At 39.0% G+C, this 19,288-nt stretch overlaps 2 protein-coding genes across 4 annotated transcripts in view; one reads left to right on the top strand and one right to left on the bottom strand.

Moving 5' to 3' along the window:
- The window catches only part of MIA3 (MIA SH3 domain ER export factor 3), a 54,500-nt gene extending 49,033 nt beyond the window's left edge, over positions 1–5,467 (top strand). For 2 of the 3 annotated variants that reach the window (XM_059997957.2, XM_059997963.2), the window contains 3 exons: positions 67–146; positions 2,110–2,260; positions 3,276–4,340. In XM_059997957.2, the coding sequence (XP_059853940.1) occupies positions 67–146; positions 2,110–2,260; positions 3,276–3,586 (542 nt within the window). In that variant the 3' untranslated portion in view covers positions 3,587–4,340. Of the gene's footprint in view, positions 1–66; positions 147–2,109; positions 2,261–3,275 lie in introns of all 3 variants that reach the window. The other variant, XM_069540105.1, reaches the window with a different exon arrangement.
- A 626-nt stretch (positions 5,468–6,093) lies between these two features.
- Positions 6,094–19,288, bottom strand: part of AIDA (axin interactor, dorsalization associated) — a 42,503-nt gene continuing 29,308 nt past the window's right edge. Inside the window, exons 7-10 of the mRNA XM_059998023.1 lie at positions 12,098–12,220; positions 10,003–10,125; positions 8,075–8,192; positions 6,094–7,962 (exon numbers count right to left, since the gene is read on the bottom strand). Coding sequence (XP_059854006.1) covers positions 7,866–7,962; positions 8,075–8,192; positions 10,003–10,125; positions 12,098–12,220 — 461 coding nt within the window. The 3' untranslated portion in view covers positions 6,094–7,865. The remainder of the gene's footprint in view (positions 7,963–8,074; positions 8,193–10,002; positions 10,126–12,097; positions 12,221–19,288) is intronic.

The following is a 19,288-nucleotide window of genomic DNA, read 5'->3' as shown; positions in this document are numbered from 1 at the left end:
TTGTATTCTTCTTCACAGAGTATACAAATCAGAATAAGTCTAAATCAGTTCTCTGGCCTCCCACAGATCCAGAATCTGGTGCAGCTCCCATGATGAACAGTAGCTCAAGAAGCTCTTCCCCCTCTAAGGTGATGGATGAGGGCAAGGTAAATTCTGTGGTCATTTTGAGTTGTAATTAGGTATTTCAGGAAAACATCTAACTTTCTCTACAACGCCCTCTCTTTGCCTCATTCATCTCCCTTTTGTGTGTTCTGTTATGTCTATACCATCTCATTTACTTTTTGAAAAAGCAGACTGTTCCCCAAGAGCCTGAAGGCCCTTCAGTTCCCAGCATTATGTCTTTGGCTGAGCATCCAGTAGCACTAAGTACTTGTAGGTTGAACTGGGCTTTTTACTTGGTGTGTTTCTGGAGAGGAGCTGAGGAGCATGACACTAATCTGCTTTGCTTTAAATTGCATGGCAATACTGACCTTACTGTTGACTTGGAAGTGTTGCTGGGTTGCTGAAGTCTGGTTGGTTGGTTGGTTTTCACTCCTTTTTCCTGTTCTGGTTAGGTGATTAATCTCTTTAGAGCATCTGTTGTAGTTAACCTTAAAATGTGAAAAGTCATCACTTCAGTTCTGTATTGTGTGCTTCGGTGTTGAGTGCTCTAAGGCAAATCAGTTCATCATATATTGTGTAAATTCATCATTATTATGTATTTGTTTGGAAGTGTGCTATTTAAGAATATCTTGGGCTTCCCTGGTGGCACAGTGGTTGAGAGTCCGCCTGCCGATGCAGGGGACACGGGTTCGTGCCCTGGTCCGGGAAGATCCCACATGCCGCGGAGCGGCTGGGCCCGTGAGCCATGGCCGCTGAGCCTGTGCGTCTGGAGCCGGTGCTCCGCAACGGGAGAGGCCACAACAGTGAGAGGCCTGCGTACCGCAAAAAAAAAAAAAAAAAAGAATATCTCTAGTGGTATACCAGGCAAGCCCTATTTTGAATAATCTGAAATTACAGATCAGTAACAGAGGATGTTTGCTATAAGTGAAGTACTGAATAGTGGAAATCTTTAATTACCTGTTGTGCTAGTTCCCAGCAGTAGCCTTAAATTATGTTCACATAAGTGTATTCTCTTGTAACTTGTGTAGCTGCGACAGCTGGTAAGTCCTCTGATTGTACCTCACAGTGCTTTTACTGTGTTGACATCAAGATACATATTTTCATTATTGAGAATTTCCAACCCAGCTTCTATAGAGAAGGATTGGTCAGCACCTCGTAATGTGAAGGACGGCATTACTGGTGAATGGGGGTGGGTGCTGGAGCTGTGCCTGCTGAACTTGTATATATAACGTTATCTCTGTTGGGAAATACTTGCGAGTTCCAGTACAGGACTCCAGGAATACACATCGCTTGAGAGCTCTTTGTGTCCCAGGGCAGCCTGGCTAAGACCCAAGACCCCTTTGAAGTAGCAGACTGACTTCAAAGAGAGTAGAGCCTCCTCTGATAGCAGGGGCAGAGGAGGAAGAGCACTGGCTTGGAGTCAGGCTGATAGTGGGTTCCAGCCCAGCCTCTTATGTGCTGTGTGACCTTCGGCAAGGTATCTAATACTCTCTGTGCCTCTGTTCCCTCATGTTTAAAGCAAGGTGAGATCTTACAACACATGAAAGGAAATTGAAGGTACTCTGAATATTAGCTCTTCTTACATGTAGAAAATGGATTTTTCATTCCCTTTTGTTCTTTCCACTCTTAATATGGAGAAATGAGCTATTGTGGTGACGGGAGGGAGGGGCTGCCCTAGAAGCAGTTTACTGTGTGTATGGTATGATTGTTAGTTCTTAGTTGGGAATCGCCTCTGTTAATATCCTTTGACAGTCCTCTTGCATCCTCTTCTGTTTGCCCATACGAGCAATAATATGATTATGGTGGAAGTGTTCACTCCTCTGACATTCTTTGAACCCGCCTGAGCTGTCAGTGGGACAGATAGGAGGGGTAGAGTTTTGTTGCCATAGTTCGCTCTTTGGACAAGTGCCTGACATCTGCTTCATTGGGTTTTAGCTTTTACTGGTGTTGGTGCTTTTATCTGTCATATCCAAGCGTTTCAGAACTTTCATTACTTCTCCTTTGCAGGTTAATACGGCTGCAAAAGGGCCCCCGCCTTTTCCAGGGGCACCCCTCATGAGCTCCCCCGTGGGAGGCCCTCTACTGCCGCCCATTCGATACGGACCACCTCCTCAACTCTGCGGGCCTTTTGGGCCTCGGCCACTTCCTCCGCCCTTTGGTACGATGATTGAACGGTAGTAATGGACTTGTGAAGTGTATTCATCTTTTCACTCTAATCCTTGATGAAATTTTAACAGTTGCTATGCAGGGCTGTGCAATGAAAGGGTAAAGGTGGCTGAGTACATTTGAACTTTTCTGCCAGTTTCTCAGGACACATGGGGTGCTGCATAATCTCCCTGTACTGAGATGGGCAGTAGGTATCTCTTGTAGACAAGGGAAAATGGGCGGTTCATAGAAAGTCAGAAATATTATTTCTGCCTATGTTTCTTGAACATCTCTGGCTACATACTAGGCTCCGTAATGGATGGAATTAACTCTCCTAACTCCAGGAGCTTAAGGTGTCCTGTAGGACACATACATACATTATATACAACATAAAACTTGTAATCACCATAATGGAAGTATAAGCAACGGGTCACAGAGTATAAAAGAAGGCAAGATTAATCCATCACTCCCCACCTTGGGAGTAAATAGGAAGGAAATGTTAAAGAGAAGGTAGAATGTAATAGCTACTAGGTAGAATGTTGCTGAATTTAATTAGGTGGAGCTGGAAGGCCTTTCCCAGCAGGGCAGACACCTTGATTTTGATGGCATATGTAGGTCCATGCTGACTACTGCATGAGTTTTTAATTGATACAGTAACAGTGGAATTTCCCTTATCAAAATTTACTAACAGTGAAGCCCTTATTTCATAATCTATTGTCTTAGTATGATATATAGTACTTCTAAGTACAAATCAAGCTCTTGTGAGATAAAGACAGCAGAATTGTGTTGTCGAAAAAAACCACAAGCCAGGTAGAGCCACGTTTAAATCCAGCCTATGTTGCTTCATGGCTGGCTGGCTACAGGCATGTAACTTAAACTTGCTGAGCCTCAGTTTGCCTCATCTATAAAGTGGGGATGCCACCACCTAACTTCCAGGGGTATGAGGAATTAAAGATTAACATACATGGAATCATCTAAATTTAGATATGTTCATATGTAGTTACGTGACTGAATTTTAATTTTTCCAGGTCCTGGTTTGCGTCCACCACTAGGCTTAAGAGAATATGCACCAGGCGTTCCACCAGGAAAACGGGACCTGCCTCTTGACCCTCGAGAATTCTTAGCAGGACACGCACCTTTTAGACCTTTAGGCTCTCTTGGCCCAAGAGAGTACTTTATCCCTGGTACCCGATTACCACCCCCAACCCACGGCCCCCAGGATTATCCACCTTCCTCTGCTGCAAGAGACTCACCGGCTTCCGGCTCCAGAGGTGAGCCCCCGCCTGCCTCTCAGAGCACTAGCCAGGGCTGTTCGCAGGCTTTCAAACAGAGCCCGTAACTGACCTTGGACATTTAGTCTGAGAGAAAGTGGACTGTGCACTGTTCATGACAGTAGAGGATTTTCACTGGCTTCAAAATCCAAAAGTTGATTTTAAAAGGTTTGTTTTTAGAACTAAGCTGCCCTGGCAGTGTGCATTTTTGAGCCAAACAGTTAAAAAGTATCATTTCCCCTGCCCCAAAGTAAAAATCACCTTGTAAGCTAGAGCCTCCTTAAAACTTTGAAATGTGCAATAAAGAATACCTGTGTTTTAGTTAATGTAGCATATGTAACTGCTAAATGATTTAGGATGTCGTGAAAAATATGAACATTTCCTGTGGAAATGCTATAAGAACATGTATTTCCATTTATTATCCTATTTTTAGTGTACACCAGTTGAATACAGAGCAACCGTATTTATAAGCTTGATTTTTAAAAAATATCTGGTCGCAACGACTGTTACGCTAAAAGTGTTTACTAAAAGATCACTAAACTTTTATCTCCCCTCTTGCTGAAGTTCTTTGTAGTAACAGTTCATAAAAATTTGGTTATTAATATTTCCCAAGTGTCTGTTGATTCATTGTTTTCTCACGAGACTTGTACCATTTTGGAAACATGTAAACTCAAGCTCCCAGAACTGAAGACGGTGACCTGGCAGCACACTTCCCTGGCTCACCGCTCCTGAGTTCAACCTCAAAGTCACCGGGAAGCACCACAACTGATATGTCTTCCTTCTACTTCAGAGAAGTCAGTTCGCCAATTTGGACAGCATTCACGTGCTTTCTGTGGCTCTGCCTGGTTGAGAATGGTTTTCTGAGTATGCGTTTACATGTAGCAAGAATTGTTTGACCTGATATTCTGTTGCTTTTACCGTTCTTGCGTTAGGGTGCATAACAGAAAAATGAAAATGATGTGTCATGACCATAAAAGTAAGAAAATTTCTTTAAAAAACGTAGAGAGTCTGTTATTTCTCCTATACCTTGCCGCTGACTTTCAAGGAATATGGCGAAAAAGGGCAAAGAGTAGGTAATACGATGAGAAAGAATGATTTAGGATTGTGAGGCTTGTAACATGCCCTAGGTCAGCAACCATGGGCTGAACTCAGTTCTTTTTGTTGATTGATCCTATTCCAAAATTCATGTTTGAATACTGGCACTTATATTTAAAAATCAGTAAATCTGAGAAGCTAGGATTGCATCATACTTGCTATACCCATTACTTGTACCAGGTCTTTTCAACAGTGTTTCTAAGAACTAACTCATCAGACACTTTAAACTATAGTAACTTGGTAGCACATTTCAAGAAGTTTAAGATTTCAATTAAATCAGAATTACAAAGGTTGATATTGTTGTTCACGGCTAGATCATACTCTCGCATCCTCTGAAGTTCTGTGATGTAATGATACTACTGAAGTCTGCACCGTGACTTGTCACCATTAGGATATTTAATCCTCTTAGAATACCTTATAAGATAAAGCAAATGCTTCACTGTGAAACAAAATTTTTTCTTTATACTAAACTAAAAGATGCCACTTTAGAAAGATACGGACCGTTGAAAGAAGACAACGCTTCCAAAGTTCATAACGAATACATAAGGAGTTTTTCAGGAAAAGAGAATTCCATCTCTGTGTCCTGTTTATTATCAAGAATAGAAGAAATTTAAGAGGAAAACTCCATAGTTAACAGCATAGGTTATTTTTAACCATGTAAAATAAAAAGATTAAGTCACAAATACAGCTTTTGAGTATATCAATCTCTTTAGGACGTGAAATAATAGTGAAGTTAAGATAAATTTTTTAAATAGTATTTAAATATAGATTACACCAGTTAGGAAGATAATATAGTAGCAAAGGTAAATTAAATCTATTTCAACATCAAATCCTGGAGTCTTTTTCTTTTTCTTTTTTAACCTCTAAAGCCTTTTTGGTGTTTATTCTGCGTTTCATATCGAGTTGTAGAGAACTGCCACCTGTGGCTTAGCCGAGCGGCCCCAGACTTGCCGTCCCTGCCGCCTCTCAGAGCCCTCTGTTTGCACCCCTTCGGCAGCCCAGCCCAGGCAAGCTGCCAATTTGGAGAGGGTGTGGGGGGCATCACCCTGAGTCACATCAGCCCCAACTGGCTTGAAAATTACGTCTGTTTCAGAAGTCATCTCCAGCTAACTGACTGTCTTTCTGGGCTTAGTTGCTAAAGTCATCTCAGTTACGGAGCAGCAGCGTTTCAGCCTGGAAGTCTGCTGTGGTTGTGGTTACTATTCAATGGCTGATCTTTTCATCGAAAAGTAAATAATTTGTTGGATGTGGAGTATTCTGCGTCTACTGCTTCGAGACAGTCGCTCGTTTTGTTATTTCATTCAGGTATGAATTACAAAGCTAAGCTAATCAGCCGTGTTCGATTTAAGCTTCTTTAACACTGATGAAAGGCATTTGTAGTTCATCTAAACCATACTTTTGTGAATGACAGCAGATGTGACAAACTATCACCTTGATATACATGTCTTATGGTCTATGAGAAAAGAGAAAGAACAATGTATCAGTTTTGCTACATTTTAATGGTAGGTTTTTTAAGGGATTATTTTTAGGTCTTGTCAGCAACATCAAACAAAAGGTACTGAGTACTCCACAGGGTACAGAGCGCTGCCAAGCACCTCAGAAAATGGACGTGACATGGAGAACGTGTGGTTCTTGCCCCCTGAGGAGCTTACAGTCTGGGGCGGGCAGGGCACGGGGCTGACAACTCACAGTCTAAGAGTTGAGTGAACAACAAAGTAATTTATTAAGGCAAATTCCTCATCCCCTCAAGCTACTGTGGATGGAATCATCTGGAATTGAACTAATCAAGAGGGAAGCAAGACTAAATTGGGTTGAGAATTCTTCAGGCTCATATAGTTTTTTAACATCCATCATAGTAAACAGAACTGACCTAACAGACAACTGAAAGTGGAGACTAGATCTCTTGAAGTGCAAGGGCTAGAACTTAATTGTGGTTACTTATTTTAAAAAGCAAACATACTGAACGGTATTGACTAGGCTTATTACACGAGTTTAAAAGTAGGCCAAGTACTGGCACTGCGTTCCCCTCATGCTAGCATTGGTCATTTAAAATAGTGAATATTAAATATGTGGGCTCCACACCTAACCCAGAGAATGCCCACCCCAAATCTTAAATGTTCTGTGTATCAAATATCCACCTTGTGTGTTCTATGAAAGTTTTATCTATGCCCCATTATTAAGTCAAAAGAATGTAAATAGTCAAATTATAAAAAGCTAATGACCTGCAATATTTCCATATGGATGAATGTCAGTATATCTACATAGGAAATAAATGGCAATCCTATCTACCTATATAAAAAAAAAATAGAGTATCTCCAGATTTGCATACTCATCACTACAAGAAGAGGTATGCAGGTTTTAAGGTTTCACAATCAGTTGTCAGAAAAACAGCAGTTATTCCTGCGGTATCTTGTTAGCATCTGACTCAAATTATTTTTAGATTACACGATTTAGAAGACATTATAAACCCACCAAGAATTTGTAATTATTCTGAGATGGTTCCATCACTAACCCCAGAATCACTATCAGAAAGAGTAACGATGTGATGTAGAAAAAAGCTAATCAACATGACTAAAAATATGCTCACTTTCAGTAAAACGATCCGGTCATCTGGAAAAATCACAGCTACCACCTGCGAACACGCCCATACGGGATACTGATTTGGCCAAGGCACACTATTCCTAAGCAGGAGAACCATGAGATCAGGGTGAATCAAGGCCGTCTCTGAGGAGCAGCCTATAAATTTCCAGACTGACCTTGGGCAGCATAATTGGTCCAATTCCTCTCAAAGCAGTCTCATACTGTCCTACCCACATCAACCCAAAGTTGGACATTAACTCAAAAAACCGAAGAGCATATTGGAGCAGAAGTGGACAGGTGTGTAAACTGTAGCACACTCTTATTGCTGTATTAAGTGTGAAGGTGAGCACATTCCACCCACAACAGTGTCGTTCCAGGAAGCAGGGCAGGAATAGTGGCAAATTAGAAAAGAGGCTATTCATTGCACAATTAATAGAAAAGTGAAAATGTTTTAAGATCTACAATTAAGCCTGTATCCAAAGGAGTCTTTTCCATCAGTGAGGTGTTGGACTTTGAATTCTGTGCTACAGCTGTGTAATGGACTCACTCTGGCCTGCTGGCCTGGGTACGGCTTGCTTCCTGCCTGTTGAAGGGCGAATGTGCTACACAGAGCTAGGATGGTTTCTACTGAGTGGTAAGATTCACAGAAGTTCCAGGGTATTCATGTCAGGATCATTCCTTGTGCAAAGTTTGATGCAGATGAAGATAAAGTGGTTTCTTGGTCAATAACTGCAATTTCTTTCTTTTAAAGTCAGTGGGTTTCTTGTATCTGTAACCACAATAGAAAAACCATTGATAACTGATCTATTCCAAGGTGACATATTAAGAAGAGAGAGCAGTCACCGTTAAATTAGTACTGATTCTGAACGTGCATCACTTACAGTTCTATTACAATTGGCCCAGGTTTAATTTCATCCATCTCCATGAAAGCAAAACACTTGGTGCTGGTAAACCTTTTTTTAGGCTTGTAGTGTTTGAATTCAAAGAAAATAGCTGCACCTAAGGAATTAAAGCAAAGCAGATTAGCCACAGACAGCACATTTCTAGTGTCAATAAATTTTCTTTGATCACCAGAAGCCTATGAACAAGCAACAGTTGTCATAATTTCACAAAGTAACCTCTGTCAAACAATCTCTCTGATGATACGACTGACTATGGCTGTCACCCCAAAACTTCATCTGGACCTGAATAGAGGGACATGTCTCCGTATCATCCTATTCTACAGAGTAGAGCAAAACTTCTCGAGCCAGAATGACTCAAGAATGTAAATAAGTTCATCCACAGGTAGAATTATAAAATATTAAGAATAGAAAATACTAAATACTACCAAAAACCCCCCACAGAAGATACTTGTTAAGTATTAACATTACTCATAGAAACGCATTAAGTAGAAAAGGCATGTGAAAGAGTTCATCAAAAAATCCAAACTCAAATAGTTTCTCGAAACAAAAACTCAAAAATTCAGTTTTTTGGAGTTTGGAGTCTGAACAACAGCTGGTTCAGTTTTTAAATGTTAACTGCTTCCTAATACCTTTCTCAGTGTCCAAAGCCCTGTTTTGTTTTTCCTGGAATGACATGTGCTTGTGTGAAGACAGCGCTGAGCAAGACAAGGGCTTAGAGAGCACGCCTATCCCACCCCTCCCCCAGTGAACAAATGGTGATGAAACATGTAGATAGTTTTCTCTCCCCAAAGCCCAACAGATAAGCTCTCTCCCCCTCCCCACAGAGAAAAGCTAAAAACAGAATAATAAATCGCCTCCTCTGTGTAGCCAAGAACAATTAATTTCTAAAGGCAACGAAAGAGACGGAAGGACGTCAGGGTCTCCCTGTTATCTGGCTCCTTATTAACAAAGGCTTAACCAGAGCGGTGCTGGATCTTGCTTTGCTTTTAAAGATAACTAACATACATCTAATACTTTCACTGATGACAAAACTCACAAGTGACCAGAAGTTTAACAATGTTCAGAAATGTGTGCGCAGCCCTGGCACCTGGGTCCAAACGGAGCGCTTCACATGTCAAGGAAGGAAAGAAAAGCCAATCACTTAGGAGACAAAGGGATGTGCGTGAGGGAGAGATGGGCGTATTTATTTATTTATTTGCCGAGCCGCGTGGCTTGCGGGATCTTAGTTCCCCGACCAGGGATTGAATCCGGACCCCAGCAATGAAAGTACCAAGTCCTAAGCACTGGACCGCCAGGGAATTCCAGAGATGGGCATATTTAGCATCTGCTACCAACACACACGAAAGGATTACAATTGTTAGGTTACCGGTGACCTCGGTCCCCAGGTGTATGACCCTGCCATGTCCACAAAAGAGTAGCTTCTCTTCTCCCTTCCACGGCAATAACAGAGGCATTTTATTATTTAAAAACCTCATAGATCTTTAAGATAGCAGATCACATTTCTTAGTCTCTTCAGCTATGGAACCCATCTCCTTGTCATCGTGATTGTGTCTGAGGTCTGAATAAATGTGAAAATAAAGTCACATTTGAAAACAGCATTAAAGTCCAAATATGATACCATCATTTTAAGGAAGTTAAAAAAATTTTATTACTCATCTGCATCATCTGTAGATAATATATTTCCTGCATTGCTGGTATGCACAGCTCTATACTTCATGGCATTTATAAGAAAGGACAAAATGTAAAATGAGAATAGCCTAGGAAGATTAACTTAAATGCTTATAAACATAAAGTATACTCATTAGCATTAGTCTCAGTTAAAATGACAGTCACTGTACATAACAGATTCAAAGCTGGAGAATAAAGAGTCACATTCTGAATATAGTTCTACTTTTAGCATCACAAACCTTTGGTTAATTTTTCAACATGCTTCTGGAGCTCAATGTCCACATTAAAATGAACATACGTATCTTCTTTTCTTGAAGCCACGGGAGTATCCTGCACAGGAGTTAAATCTATGCCATTCAGATCTAGAGAGGAAAAAACAGTTTCTGCTTCGAGCCTTCAAATACAAAGACGTAAAAACTGCAAAGGGTTGTGTTTCCTGAAGAGGCAAAAGCCGAGAGGAGATTCTGAGGCCAATAAAGACCCATGTCTGGGGTGAGCAGGTACCTGAAGGTGGCTGGTTTCCAGGGTCATGTGCAGGGCACGGAGTAGAGAGGGTGGGAGACCCCCATGGATAGGAGGAGGAAGCCGCCTTACACATCACAAAATTGGATCCTTCCTGGTTAAGAGGTGTCTTCTGATGACACAGGCCAGTATAGTTTTGTGAATTACATTTGGGGACGTAATATACCACAGTGGTGCTCCTACCCGTTTCCCAACCTTGATCGCGTGCATGACACGGAAAGGCCTATAAATCTAACATTATCAGAATTCCCCTGCTGTATTCAAGTCAGAGGACCAAACAATGGACACGACAGCTGCCAAGGAAACCTTTCCACGAATGAACACTTCTTACATATATTACTTAAATTCTGGTTCCATTTGCTGTAACATAAGCTGATTTACAATAACCAGATGGCACACTATGCATGGTATACTGCTGTAATCTCTGGAGCCAGGAATCATCCAGTTTAATCTAATTCAACACAGACTCATTTAATGACTACTCAGTGTTCATGTATTATTCAACAGACCCATCTAGGGACCTTAAAGCAAGAGAGTATGTTTGATTACTTCAGTTCCTAAAGATATTTAAATAAAACATGTTTCAGTTCAACCATATGCAAAGGTAACATAATATCTACATTTCATTACATTTTTTCGTATTTTACAGTGTTCGCTCCTGAATGAGAGATGTAGTTTTGTGTAGGGTGTAAATACTTTCCAGTAGACCATGGATTTGAGAACCAGTAACATCAGAAGTTAAAGTATCACAGCATTAGTGCTATGGATCACGGTCTCTCCATGTTAAAACTTTTGCCTGTGGCCAAAATCCTTTTTCTTTTATTTGGTACTAATGAACCCATGGGTCTGAATATTTCTATGATCGGTAAAAGTTCCCTCCATTTAATTTCAGTCCATACCTGTTTGATTTGTCTCAAACTGCAGGTTTATTAACTGTAGACTGGATTAACTGTGCAGTTATTTCTGAATAATAGCATGACAACTTCATCTTCAATCACCCAATAATTACTTTTAAAAGACTGCTGAGTGCTTTACAAATAAAGTGCTGTATAAAATGCTTGGCAACGACAAAACAGTTCAATCACTGTGGCTTCCCTCTTAAACCAATGACCAAAAAAGTTGTTTTCAAGGAAAAAAATGGTTTGCCATTGGATAGAAAAAAACAAATCCTAAGAGTAATCATGCTTAATAATGACGGTAACATAGTTAAGTATAAGAAATACATCACTCGTCTAATGTCCCGCAGGATTATGTTCAGGGCACGGATGTTTATGGACGCGTCCTATTTCCCTGTCTCCACTCATGACTAATTGAAGGCCTGATTCTCATCCACCTCTGCACAGCTGTCCTATGTACAAACCTCTCTTGGACAGGAACGAGAGGACCTGAAGCGGAGGCGTGGGAAAACGGAACACTGGGCTTTGCAAAGAAAACCACACACCCTTGGAAGGTGGGGGACATTTTTTAAACCTGTTTTCTGAAGGATGCATCTGCTGTTAAAGACAGTGTGTCTGTCTAGTCAGCACCCTTGACAGAATTTTAAGAATAAAAGGATATACACAAAGAAAAAGCTAAAAGCAAATATGAGTGTAAGTTATGGATAGGGAAGTATTTTTAGTAAATCTCTCAGAAATATTTGGTGAGGGAATGATGACCACCTCTTCCCAGGGATTTCGCCTCACTGTAAAATCAACTAAAATAAGTTGTCACAGATATAAAACATCCCCTCCCTCTCCCCACCAAAAAAGTTCCAAATGAGAAGCAACATTATAAAATTCCCCAGAGGGAAGATAGATATACATAGTTATTTACCTTTTACACTAACTGTGATATAGGGATCAATGCATTGCCCAGCATCTTTCAGGCCAATTTTCTCAATTCTGATAGTGAGTAATGTCATTCCTGGTTCTGATGGCAACCTTGGTAATAAAGTACCTGGCAACGGAGAAATAGCAATAAAAATGAGCTCCACCAATAATTTCAAAGTAAATATTTTAACAACATAGAGAAGATATAGCTTTGCTCTTAACTGGCTTAGTAACTAGCCAGGCATCATTTTGGTTTCCAAAACGTACAGACACTTGATGTTATTCTTCTCAGACAAATGCTTAATTAGACACAAGATACATCTACACCTCCATACTTCATATTCAACACTAAAGCATAAATTACTAACTCAAGTTTGTTAAAATTCCAATCCAGGAAGCCCAATTACAAATTACCACGTAATTGAGAATGTAGATAATATATATGCTTCACATTTACTCCTATATAATATACTCCATATCTCAACATGAAGTGGTAGAACAAGGACACAAAAAGCTTTATAAACATTTGTTATGTATTTCTAAAGTTTGAAAAATTTAATACCAGAATCAATAAATCTTTCAGCTACTATTAACCTTTCAGGAAGTAACTTAATATTTATATATTTAATTGAATAACTTTACAGTGTAATTTCCCACTCCTTTCTTCATCCTATTCTGTATGCTCTATCCTCTCAGAAATCAGTCCTACTGAGAATGCCACATAAAACCACAAAAGTAATTGTATGTTTGAAATCTTTTCCATAGATCAATTAAATTTTTTAAAACTGAAAAACCACCCAGAACCACACAAGAGCATTCCCCACCAAGAAAATGACGTGAAAAAAGAAATCGACTGTAGTTTGTTCATTTATTTCAAATAACTGATGAAGAACAGATGCAAACAAAAGTTGATTTTAATTTAATATGTATACAGTACCACAACTTACAGAATCTAACATTTATAAAGGACTTTGGTTGACACTCTTCAAGTTTCTATCCAACAATGTGTTATTCTACTTTTAATGAGGAAGTATTTGAAGTACATGAATCAATCAACTTACCATGTTCAAAATATATTATCAATACATTTAACTGACTGCAATGTGCTAGAGGGAATTTCAGGGGGCAATGAAAATGTTCTCAAATTGGATCACACTGATAGATGCACAACACTATAGATTTATCAAAAGTCACTGAATTGTACACTTAGAATGAGTGAATTTTATGACCTGAAAATTACTATAGAAATCCAAGAGTCTTAACTGGTGATACCTGTTAAAATTTTTTTTTGACTAATGACAAGGTAGAAGTATAAAAAGCAGAAAAACCAAAATGGGACATTCAAAGCAGTATTTAATACGGTTTCAAAATTATACTGTTTCACATGAAATATTCTGCCATATTTCAACACATTTTCAATTTTCACAAGTTTTCTTACATTAAAGATAAAAGGTCTTTACTGCACCCACTGTCTATTCTTTAAAAAAGATTTAAATTGCGAATCTAACACATATTCAGAAAAGCAAATAAAACGAGTGTACAGCTTAATGAAATGCCTGAAAGCAAGCATCCATGTAACCACCAATGAGGTCAAAAAATAAAGCATGACCTCAGGAGTCCCCTTCTATCCCCACCCAATGCTCTTCTGAATTCCTCCTCACTACCCTGGCTTTTAAAATCACTACTAAAAAGCAACCCTGTATAATTGTTTTGTCTGCTTTTGAACTTGAGATTTATCCAATTGTTGTCAGTTTCTGTAATTTGTTCATTTTTATGATTTTCCAGAATTAGTATAATATAGAGGTTGTACAAATACACCAGTTTTTGTATCCATTCTTCTGTTGACAGGCATTTGAGTTGCTTCAAGTTTTTGGAAATTGTTAACAAAGCTGCTGCAAACATTCTTGGATACGTGCTCTGCTCCACCTATGCACACATTCCCCAAGGGAGGACTTACTGAGTCACATGATATACCACCTTCATGTTTGCTATGTAATTACAAACTATTTTCCAAAGTGGTCGTGTCAGTTTCTGCTCCTAGTACAATCTCCATTGTTCCACATCCTCACTAGCACTTGGGAGTTGTCAGGTTCTTCTTTTTGGCCAATTTAGGTGTAGAGAAATACCAATCTAGTCTTAAGCTCATTTTGCCAATGATTAATGAGTTGAGCACCTTTTCATTTAAAAATAAGCATTTGTATTTCCCTTTTCCTAAAGTACCTATTCAATTATTTTGCCCACTTTACTACTGAAATGCTCACCTTTTAAAAATATATACTATTTATTTATTTATTTTGGCTGCGCTGGGTCTTAGTTGCAACATGCAGAATTCTTAGTTGTGGCATGCATGCAGGATCTAGTTCCCTGACCAGGGATCAAACCCGGGCCCCCTGAATTGGGAGCATGGAGTTTCACCCACTGGACCACCAGGGAAGTCCCTGAAATGTTCACCTTTTTCTTAGTGATTTGTAGGAGTCCTCTAATATTTTGACATAAGCTTTTTGTTGGATACATGTTTTACAAATAATTTATCAGTGGCTTTCCTTTTTTAAAAAAAATCTGTATAGTGAAGGGTAACATATTAAAATGTGTACAAATTCTAGGCACAGCTTAATGAATTTTCACAAAGTGAACACACCTGTGTGACTAGCACCATATCCAGGAAAGAAAGATATTACCAGCATACTAGGAGCTTGACTTGTGCCCCCAAATCACTCTCTCCCAAGAGATAACAGCTATTCTTGACTTTTAATACCAAGATCAGTCTTTGCATGTTTAGAATGCCTTTTCTGTTTATGGTGTCTTCTGATTATGGTAAGTTCTTAATGTTAACGTATTCAAATTTCTCAATCTCTAAATTCCTTTAGAGTCAGTGCTTTCTGTGTCCTATTCAAGAAATCTTTCCCCACTCCAAGGTCATGAAGGTATTCTTATAAGAGCTTGTTTGTTTTGCCATTCACGCTTCATTCTATAATCCACACAGAATTAATTTTGGGCTATGGTGTGTGGTAGGAGCCCAATCCCATTCTAATCCACATGGACACTCAATTGTCCCAGCACTACTTACTTAATAGACTGTCATCTCACCCATGTATCTGCAGTGGCATTTTGATCATAAATCAAGTGTGGGTCTCTTTCCGGGCTCCGCATTCTCTCACTGGACTATTTCTTACCCTTGCACCACTACCGTAAGTGTCTTACTATAATTTTACAAAAAGTCTTGACATTCGGTAAAGCAAATTCTCCCGCCTTGACATTATTCTTCAAGAGTCTTAACTACTTTTAGCCCTTTGCATTTCCATGTAAATTATAACAGCTGTCAAGTTCTTAAAAAAAAAAAACAAAAAAACACAAAACATCAAATAACAAAAACACTGTTGGGACTGCAGTGAAGTTCAGATCAATTTTAGAAACAGTCACATCTTTACAAATTGCTTCTTCCAACCCATGAACTGGAATATATTTCTCCATTTATTTAAGACTTCTTAATTTCTCTCAATAAAGTTTTACTGCTTTCTTCACATGGGTCTTATACTTCTCATTGGATTTATTAAACTATATTGATATTTTCTGATATTATCATAAATGTTATTTCATTTTCTAAGCAACTGTTGATCGTTTATAAAGATAAAATCAATTCTTTTTTGGTACATAATTTTTAAAAAATCAAGGTACAATTCACATACAACATTATATTAGTTTCAAGTATACAACATAATGATTTGATATTTGTATATTGCAAAATGATCACAATAAGCCTATAGAATCAATTCTTATGTACAGATTTTACATCCAGGAACCATGCTAAACCCTCTTACTATCTTTTTTTTCTTTTAATTTTTATTTACTTTTGGCTGCATTGGGTCTTCATTGCTGTGCGCAGACTTTCTCTAGTTGTGGCGAGCGGGGGCTACTCTTCGTTGCAGTGCACGGGCTTCTCATTGCAGTGGCTTCGCTTGTTGCAGAGCACAGGCTCTAGGCGTGCGGGCTTCAGTAGTTGTGGCTCGCGGGCTCTAGAGTGCAGGCTCAATAGTTGTGGCCCACAGGCTTGGTTGCTCTGCGGCATATGGGATCTTCCCGGACCAGGGCTCAAACCCGTGTCCCCTGAATTGGCAGGTGGATTCTTAACCACTGGACTACCAGGAAGCCCCTCTCTTACTATTTCTAATTATTTACCTATAGGCGCTTTTGCATGTTCTACACACATATTCATAAAATCTACAAATAATTTTTATCTTTTACTTCTATTTTTGGTCCTAGTGCACTGATGAAAAGAGGTCATAGTAGGCACTATGTCTTGTTATTGATCTGAAAAGGAATGCTTCAAGTATGATTTTGGCTCAAAGCATCCCTTAGAGAACACCCAGAGAACTGTTCTGTTCTCAGTCTGCTAGAATTTTAAAAAATCACGAAGAGATTTAGAATTTAAACCTTTCTGCATCTATTCAGAGGATTATGAGATTTTCCTCCTTAATCTGCTAATGTGAATTGCCTTGACATATTTTACTTATTGAACAATATGTTCTGAAAAATCATCAGTTCATGGAGATTTTCCTGATTATTATCTATAGTATTCTACAGTATTATTCAGCTAACCTACATATGGCAGTTAGGTTGTTTCTAATATTTTATTATTACAGATTACACCATAATAAACAACCTGGCGCATATGCAAATATTTTCTTCATATTCTTAGAGGTGTATCTTGAGAATAAATTCCTAGAAGGAGATTGCTGGGCCTAAGAGTAAATGTGTACTTCTGATGTTACTGTTAAATATTGCTGAATTCCCCCCCAAAGGGACTGTACTATTTTGTATTCCTACCAGTGATGAATGAGCATCTGTCACAGCCTAAGCAACAGTAGTTTTAATTTGCATGTCTCTTATTATAAGTTGAGTATCTTTTCGTATGTTTAAGGGCTATTTGTACATCTTTGTGTGTCTGTATGTACGTGTGCACTGTCTGTTCATGTCTTTTGCCCAGTCTTTTAATGTGCTTGTTGGTTTTTGTTGTTGCAACTTAAAATTTTTATTTATATATTAAGGATGTTAGCCCCTTGTCTTTTTTACTTTGACTATGGCTTTCTTTCTTTGACAGTCAAAAGGTAATTTCTTATCCAATATTCAAAGTCAATGATATGAGACTATGTTTTTCCCAAGTGAACATTAAAACTGGTTTCTACCTTTGGATGAATCAGTTCATAATCTATAACTGTCTAGCTCTTTTAGTTGAAATGAATGAATGGGATGACATTTCTTTCCTCATTACCAACAAACCTTTTTGCCTCAGACCACACTAAAATCTAATCTAACCACTAAATATATTTCTAACAATTCAATATAAAGGCAGTGATTTCAAGCTGCAAGTTAATTTATTCAGCTTCATTATTCTATAATTCAAGGTAGTATGAAAACATTCCATCATGAAGGTTCAGTTTCACCCTCATTACACCTATTAAAGAGCATCTGCAAGCTGACAATAAAATGAAGACGACAAATGATTTAAAAAGGTGAATATTCAAGGTATTTCATGATGGTTTCCAATGTGCTCTCTCCCTGTATGACCAACTCCTACACACTCGGAGTCTCAGTTCAGGCTAGATTCCCTGTGCTGAACTCCCTTAGCCTTCTTTTTTTTGCTTATCCATAACACACTGTGCACATCTCTAACCCTAATTATGTACTGTTGGCTTTGTCTTGTTGACTACATAGTAAGTTTCTTGAAAGACAAATCTGGGTAACCACTCATTTTTTTTATTGTTTGGCATTAGTAATAAACAGATCCTTTTTGAGTTAATGTATTGTTGAATAAATAAATGAATTTCACAGCTCTAAAGGTTATATTATGTTCTAGTAAACAAATGGCTAGATAATATATTATATATGTATCGATGCACTCTCTTATATGACATGTGCGTGAAAGAAGATAAAATACTAGCATAATACCATACCACCTGCAGCTCCTGGGTTAGGTGAGAAAGGTAGCATGTTTATGTACCAAAGGTAAAACCATACGATAATCAGAAATCAAAGCACTACATTAAAAGAAGATTTCTAAATGAACAATTAAAATATTCAACTATATAAAGTAACAGGAGAACAAGCAACTACACTTGTAAAACTTGAAGACTATAATCAGGATAAGAAAAGAAATGATCGTACATGATCTGGTATAGACTAAGCTTTTCCAGCTAGAATAATTTGCTATTAAATCTAGAGCAAGGATCAAAAATAACAAATGTTCTTCTATGTGGTAGCACTGCATAAACAACAGATAATCAATGCTTACAGAACACTTAACTACGTGCCAGGCAATGTTCTAACTTTATATGTGTCAACTCATTTAATCCTCACAATAATTCTATGATATAGGTGTTAATGTCAGTCCCATTTAGTTAGCAGAAGGTGAAAACTGGGGCACAGAAAAGTTAGGTAACTTGTCCATTATCACACAGCAGTCTGACCCTAGAGTCCATGCTTCTAACTGCCATGTCCCATTTGCCACTTTTGTAATTTAATTGTCCACAAAGCCTAAAAAGGACCTGCAGGATAATCTGCGTCTCAAGGTCCTTAACGTAAGTCCCCTTGCCATGTAACATACATGCTCACAGGCTCTGGGGATTGGAATATGGATGTCTTCAGGGAGCCATACAGGTAACTGCCTAAACCAGGATTTCTCAACCAGGTTTCCGCAGAATCCTAGGGGTGTGCTGGAGCTATGGCTAGGAGCTCCACAAAAGACAGTGATTAAGAAGGAATAAACGCCACCTGAACTTTGTGCACTGAGCAATGCGTGTTCACTGTGAGGGCCAGAGACTGGGCAGTCCCTACAGCAACTCTATTATTGGTCTTTAAGTCTCATATGGCAATGGGCAGTAGGACCACGTTCATCTGGTTGGATCCATTTTTAGTTTTTCATGCGAGAAAGGGGCAGCCACTGGCAGCTGGTAAGCTCTACAGCGCATGGAGGAAGGCCGCCTGGTGCTGTCAGCCTCTTCTGATTTACCTGCCCTACCTCCCCAGTGTACCACCAACTGGAGCAAACATGTCCTACTGCTGTCAAAGAAAACTGGGGGGAATTATTTGATTCAATGTGGCTTCTGAAGAAGAGGTACGAGCTAGGAGAGGAGGATTCCAAACCTAAGCCTACAGATGATTCTGATAAGGTAACAAAAACGAATCACAAGCTCCAGGG

This window comes from Delphinus delphis, chromosome 1 (genome assembly GCF_949987515.2).
Source record: "Delphinus delphis chromosome 1, mDelDel1.2, whole genome shotgun sequence".
Classification (NCBI taxonomy): Eukaryota; Metazoa; Chordata; class Mammalia; order Artiodactyla; family Delphinidae; genus Delphinus; species Delphinus delphis.
Note: the sequence above shows the minus strand (reverse complement) of the source record. Positions and strands in the feature narration are given on the sequence as shown.